The sequence below is a fragment of the Branchiostoma belcheri genome, unplaced genomic scaffold (genome assembly GCF_001625305.1).
Source record: "Branchiostoma belcheri isolate BF01 breed outbred unplaced genomic scaffold, Haploidv18h27 scaffold324, whole genome shotgun sequence".
In the NCBI taxonomy this organism is placed as follows: Eukaryota; Metazoa; Chordata; class Leptocardii; order Amphioxiformes; family Branchiostomatidae; genus Branchiostoma; species Branchiostoma belcheri.
In genome coordinates, this window is record NW_017803937.1 from 30,298 (window position 1) to 37,836 (window position 7,539).

The 7,539-nt window shown below is 37.4% G+C and overlaps 1 protein-coding gene across 1 annotated transcript in view; it reads left to right on the forward strand.

The window, feature by feature from the left end:
• The window catches only part of LOC109475075, a 46,397-nt gene that overhangs the window by 16,984 nt on the left and 21,874 nt on the right, over positions 1-7,539 (forward strand). Inside the window, exon 2 of the mRNA XM_019775618.1 lies at positions 6,304-6,594. Coding sequence (XP_019631177.1) covers positions 6,304-6,594 — 291 coding nt within the window. The remainder of the gene's footprint in view (positions 1-6,303; positions 6,595-7,539) is intronic.

Here is a 7,539-nt window from a genome sequence, read left to right on the forward strand (position 1 = left end):
CCGTGAAGTGTTTTTTTTTTTACCATCGCCAAGAAGGTTATGTTTCTGTTAAGTGTCTGTATGCATGTATGTATTTATTTGAAACTCCTTGATGTCATCAAAATTAGCTTCTTCAGAAACACTTGGGGTCTTACAGAAAATGGTAAACTATTAACTGGCACCCCGCTATATAGACAGTAATCTCCATATAACCGCGATCCTTGACACAAGGTAGTCAATCACAGAGGAGTCTGGCAGGCACATGTGAACTAGCCAGAAGATCATTAAGTTTCAAAAGCATGTTTGTTTGGACATGTTTGTACGCAAAGCTTCATTTACATCAACCTTGACACCAACCGACAAATTGACTTGTTGTGACGCAGAGCTCTTCAGAGATATCACAGAGGGCTGTGCTGGCAGTTCCATGGATGAGCTCTGTGGGCTGTGCGAGCAACAGTGCTCCGTTCACGAGCTTTCTTCACAGAGCTCCATGGAGCTATTTAGTTCGGTAACGTCAACCATCAAATTCAATTGTTAAGATGGCAGAGCACCATACAAAGAGCTCATTTTACAGAGGTACGTACACATAGTTCACTTCAGATAGCTCTGTAGGGGGATTCAAATTCTAGTAATTCTGACGCCAACGATGGAATTGACCTCTTATGTACGAAGATGTGGGGAGTGCTCGCATGTGGGGGGCATCGGGTCACGAAAAGCTCTGTGTATGAGTGTGTGTGTGTGTGTGTGTGTGTGTGTGTGTGTGTGTGTGTGTGTGTGTCCTGTGGAACATTCTGCATAAATTTTTACTTTATGTTCAATCAATTATAAAGGAAACTAAAAGATTTGAGTAATTCTTTCCTATCAATTTTGTAAGTTTTGCCTGGAGTACTTTGTACATTGTACATTGTACTACACATTGTAACCTTATTCATTCTATTCTGTTATTATTAAGCTTTGCATGTCTGTTTCTCCATTTGCTTTTGTATTTTTGTAATGTTAGATGGCGACATGAACATAAGCTCCAGCTTGAGTGTGTCGCCATCCTGTCCACTTTGTTCCTAAATGTTTTAATAAAGAAAAAAAAACATTCTAGCTGCTGACCAGCGGCAACTGACAGCAACGTCGCATTTAAAAACGGACTGTAGATGACCGCAGATAAAATGTGCCTATATTGCATACTGTAATTGTTTTGTATAATATGTAAATGTTTGTAACATTTGTTGTATATTTTTGCGTTGAACTTGTGAAATATAATTTTAATGTGTGCCCAGGGATACCTGAAAATCAGATCAACTGATCTGAGGTATGCCCTGGTGAAATAAATAAACTTGAAACTTTTACTGAATATTTGACTTTATGGGCGACCTTGCGCAGGTTAGACATGTACAGTAATGTTTATATGGCGTATTAAAGCCCGTGTGTAAAAACTACTGTAGGCGTCCAACTGTCGTTTGTTCTTCAACATGTGAAAAACAATTACTGCATATAACTTGTTTACAGTCATTTTTCCAACTTGCACAAGACTAATTAAGTTGTGTGGGCGAAGTATTCACGTGAGCTAGGCGGGGCCCATTATTCTGTGTAACACCCGTTGCACAATGAGCACAGATGTCAATGGGAGAAGAACCACATCAGGATAAGCCGGTATCATCTTCAACGCCATGTCTCAATACATGTATGTTTCAATCCTATTCAGTTGTTGAATTTTGTTATCACTGACTTGAAGTTACAAGAATATTTTTATACAATGCAGATCCTGTTAGTTGCTTTGTGAATGGGTGGACAAGGTGGTCGAATGTGTCTGTATTTACTAAGAAAAATTATCCGTTTGCACAGGGATGGAAAACATCATGAGTGACAATGGCGAAATAGGTGACACCGACACCCGTGCACAGATTGATGACCCAAACAATGCCGCCAGACATACAACCGACAGAGAAGATGGTGGCGCATTGCCCGCAACTGTAAGGCGCAACATTATTGGATTAATTGGGAACAAGATGTACACGAACGATTCCACCCAACAACCTGATAAAACAGGTATTTATTGCCTTTGTCAGAATGGGATGTTTTCGGTTTGTGCTTAGCTGACTGGCTGTAGTGTGGGTCTTTATGTATGTCAACATACATGTTTGTACTTAAGAAATTGTGAATGGATTTTTTAATGTCTGGTATGTGAGTAATTGTTGTAAAAATGCCCATGTACTTTATTTGACGTGTATTTATATATAACATGCATTTCTTATTATTTTCATCACAAGAACAAAATTTATTTTATAGGAAAGAAAAAAATAATGGTTAGAAGAAAGTTTTTTTAAAAACTCAAAGGCGTTTTAGTTCAAATTTCCTTTATTATTGTAATAATAACGTAATATTTACGTAACAACATATAAAAAAAACAATGTTGGTTCAACAATCATTTTATGTACATAAATTTGTCCATTTTAAAAAATGGACAAATTTATGTACATTAAATCAAAGTGAAAAGTGTACCGGTTTACGCTTGCTGTGTGTGCCTGGGTTGCCAAAGGCAAGCATAATCAACTCTTTCACTCAATACACAATATTTTTTATTTTTTAATATATTTTATAACATTTTAGTTAAATTACACATGTTTGTTATCATCAAAAATATTTTAGTCGGATAAGGAGTCTGGCAGGCACATTCTAAGTTGAATCCTGTCTTAATGTAAATAACTTTATGATCCGCATTTTGACATATATCGATAGTCATTCCAGCCTTTGTTACATACATTTACTTCTGGCTCCTTCTAAGTTTTTTTTTGTTCCTATGTCGTTCCATCATTCTAAGTTGGATTCTGTCTTAATGTAAATAAATAGTTCTCAATACTATGTATACAAAAGTTTAAAAAGTACAATTTGAGGTAAAGCACTACTTCCCATCCAGCCAGAAACGTTGATGTTTCACTTCCCACCAAAAGAACAACTTGTTTCTATGATCCATAGGAGTAAACTCATGGAAAGGGGCTTTCTTTTAAAAACTGCAGAAGTGCTACAAACAAATTTACGTCATTAGGTTGTGGGTTAACCCTCAAACTACCGTAGTTTTTTGGGGGACATATCGTACCGTATAGGGTCGAAAGCGACCCCATTATGTTTTGTACGAAAATAGTTTTTGGGACTCTTTTTTTGGTGATTTTTAAGTATGTACAGTTTCATTAATATATGAGGGTCAATTTGACATGATTATGTGTAAATGATTTCTACCTATTGTTGTAACTTATACACCTCACACAAGATACCTACAGGCAACCATGTCGATAACATTTGACTCCATGTTCATATAGACAACTAGATCTAGGGTCAGAATATTTTTTTTTTGTTTTCTGACTCAACATGTTGAGGTTATTCCAATGGCATCAAAAACCCAAACAAGCACATCACATGGAGGAAATATTGACGGCAACAAAAGACCCACAAGTGTTAGAAATGCTAGGGTCAGTTTTGACCCCAATGGACCACGCAAAAACTTTCTAGGAAACTCAATCAAAAATGTTGCAATCTCAGTAACAATGTATGAGAAGTTATAGGACGATTATACAAAGAAACCCATAGAAGAATTTTCCTTGTTGACAAAAAATATCAAAACATATTCACATACTAGTACGCCTGGGGTTAGTTTTAACCCGGGCATAAGGTGGTTAAATAAACCCTTCAAAATTAACCCTCAAACCACCGCATGAGGTCAAAACCGACCCCTGGCGTATATAAATATGTGCCATTTTGATATTTCTTGTCGAAAAAAATTCCTTCTATTGGTATGTTTGTATATATGCCTTTTCATACGTTTAACTGAGATTGGAACATTTTCGCTTGAGTTATCCTAGAGATGTTATACATGGTCCAGTGGGGTCCCCAGAATTTTAAACACATGTGAATCCTTTGTTGTTGTCAATATTTCTTCCAGGTAATGTGCTTCCATGAGTTTTCTGCTGCCATTGGCGTGCTAAACACATTGCTGCTGAAAGACCTCAACATATTGAATTTAAAAAAATGTGACTGAAGACTTAGTTGCCTATGGGTTTAGCGTCAAAGATCATTGACATGGCTGTAGAGCTATGCATATTGTTTGAGGTGCACAAATTACGATAATGAGCAGAAATACGGCAAAATCCTTCCCAACATAATTAATATGGTTTGAGGGTTAATCTTTGCAGGATTGAGAAAACATACGTACTTGATAGCAGTTATATAGAAGCTCAGAGGAACGCTTTAAAATATTTTCTAGCAAGGATTTATGTTAAGTCCCTGAAATTCGTTTCGAAGCCCTGTAGGTCGTAGAGCCTGTAGGCAACAACCACTCGTTTATAGTATAAACATTAGTCTGGAGCAAGGGAGAGTGAGTTTAAAAACAAGCATGATTGTTTTGGTAGTTCTTTCGAGATCAATTACCTACATCAAATAATGCTTTTCTCAATTTGTTGCAAGAAGATTGTAGACTGAGGGTGTGTTTTCACAGTAATAATTATTTTTATTGCAAAGCGATCACTGCATGGGAGGTGATATGTAATGAGTGTGGGGTATACGCATGTAAGTGTTGAAATGTAGACTTTATATCTACTTTGTAGTAAAGAAAATTAGTATAAGCCTTCATATCTATATATATTTCTATGGTGAAGAAATAGAAATTGCGACATGGTAGCACTAGGTATTTACATCATGACATAAACTTATACGTGTGACTAGCTGCTTTATTTCACTATGGCTGCCAAATAGCACAGGACCAACACTCAGTTGTGTTTGACGTTTATTAGGGCATTTATAGTTTTGCCCTGCGGGAGAGGTAGAGAGCAGAAGGGGGGCATAATCATAACTATAATTGCCTTGGCTGCCCAATGAAATGGATGTGAGTACTTCGCCTAAGAAAGCTTGTCTAAGAATTGCCTGCAAAAAGTAGTAATCAATGTAAATATACATTAATCCTAAATACATACAGGGAGTTCTGCTGTTTGTTAGATTTATTCTTCTTCTTTGGCAGTTCAGTTATAACGTAATGGTAAAACGTAATACGCGTTGGTAGAGAAAAGCATTTTCCATACATTTAATTTTTTTAAAATCCTCTCCTTAATTTTCTACTTAGAACAACCGGCCATGAGTTCAAACAGGGAGGTCGTGAGTTCAAACCCCGGCCGGGTCATACCAAAGACTTTAAAAAATGGTACACACTTCTTTCTCTGTTTAGCACTCAGCACATATGAGAAAGAGTGTGGGAAGGTCAAACACACAGCACTACCAGCGGACTAACCCCCTGCTGTAGTGCCCTGCACAACTGTGTGTCGCCCGAGGGCTACAGAAACGGACATGGGCACCAAAACCTTATGCTCTGCATAGAGCACGGATAGACTTGTTTTTGTTAATTTTCTCACGGCGGTCTGTCACTACGGCATTCTTTCCCATTGCTATGCGCGTTCTAAAAGGTATCGGGTTACAACACGCTATTTTGGCCTGTTTTGGACTACCCGTAAAATATTTGAAAATACACAAATAATATTTAGGGGTAAATTTTGTCAAATTAAAATGAAATTATCGTCTTAACATCCTTTAAATGTTAGCTTTTTATGTTAAATCAATGATTTTTAAAAATTTCGCTCAGAAAGACGATTATTTTCGGGTTTCCGAGCACAAGTCATGTTGCGTTTTTAGGCAAACATCGTTCAAACCTGGCTACAGATATTACCCCAGATCCCCGATTTTTGTATTTTTCGCAGACTAGGAATAAGACAAAAAATCGTGTTTTAGGGATTTTTTAATTTCTGATTTTAAGTGTAGTTTTTGTCGACATATTGGTGAAAAAATGGCATTTTTTGACATTTTTCTCACTAAATTACCCATAATTCAAAATTGAGGCCATTTTTCAAAAATCCCTAAAACATGATTTTCGGGACAACCGTTACGGTCATTTTGAGCCGTGAATGGGGTATGTTTGACTCTCCATGTTTCCAGGTTTGAACGAGTTTTGGAGACATGTCATATCGCAAGAAAGTGTGCATTGTGTTATTCATACTGGCGTAAAGAATCATTACAGTATTCAAGGTCACTCAAGGATACGACAGTAGCTTCGCTACAAGTTACATGTCCACCAAAAATAATAGCGGACATGTACTGTCCAGGAAACTGTTTGTATCTATAGAAAAGTGTTGTTTTTTATCTGTTGCAATGCACGGAGGTAGAAAGCCTTGTTTTGCCGCTTTATAGTAAATGACCGCAGGTGACCCCGAAATAGAACGCGGGTTCGATTCGAATTCCCCAGATCGAACACGATCGAACACAGTTCTGGTTCTATGACATGTGGGAACTTTTCAGCCCAGATTTTACCACCGTGCTACTTAGAACAACCGGCCATTCCTACCGCACATGAGGAACCTGAGGCTGACACCGTTGCTCCTGATGACTGCGATGACGACCCTGACAGTCACACGTACAATTATGTTGACCGGGGAGACATCAACAAACCGCGGCAGGCCAGTCAGGACATACAGGCGGCTGATGAGGAGGGAGACACTACACAGCCCAGTAGCGATCAACAGAGCGGCTCTCATACGACAAACAACACAAATAACGTACCCGGTGCACTTCAACAAGATAACAACAAAGGTATACATATTTGTATACTAGTATATGTTTTTTTTTCACCCGGAACCATTACTAAGATCTGATTGGTAAATCATAAGCATACTTTTAGCTAAAAAGCCAAAGCGTAATTATAGTGTTTTTTATTTGTCACTTGGTGAGAAGAAGAAACTATTATTTTTGAGCCCTTTTGATTAGCGGCTTTTGTTCGTACTGCACCAGAACTTTCGGTTTCGATATCTGTACATTTCTAGGGTTACGATTTTTGGTTGATAGATAGCCCTTGGGACAGTAAAAAAGGTTTGGTTTGGGCCTCCTATAGTAACTTGTTATGGAACTACAGGACCGTTTTTCGTAAAATGTTAGGAAGATGATAACTAGGGATTGATGGATTGTCAAGATTTTTGGTATGTAGATAGGTAAGGTGAAGATTTGCATAATGAGATGTTCTTTAACTATGCAAATAAGTGTCTACTTTGCATAATTGGTATAAAACTTTGATAAGTCACCTGTATTTCCCTATAGAACATCAGATGTTGTGACATATGTAACCAACTTAGAAGGAAGAGAGGAACATTGTAGAATATCAATTATGCAATAAGCTAACTCATTTGCATAATTTATGAGGAAACACTGTGGTCTGTGGCTAGGGTTGTAGGGTGTATTTGAAGGAAGGGTATAATGTTACAGGGGCTCCCGCGCGTAGTTTCCTTGGAGCTAGTCTTTAAGTTGTTTAAAAAAACAATAAACAGTTTCATAGTTTTATTCTATAACACTCGACATTTACCAAACAACTGATTTAAATAGGCCTCAAATTTTTTGTAGAAAATCTTCAATCCGACAAGTGTTGCTTAGGTCGAAAAACGAAAAAAATGCATTTTTTTTACTTCCAATTTGTTCCATAAATTCCTGTGTAAACATTCAATTGTACTGATGAAATGTGTCGGATGTACACCTGAAACATCTACT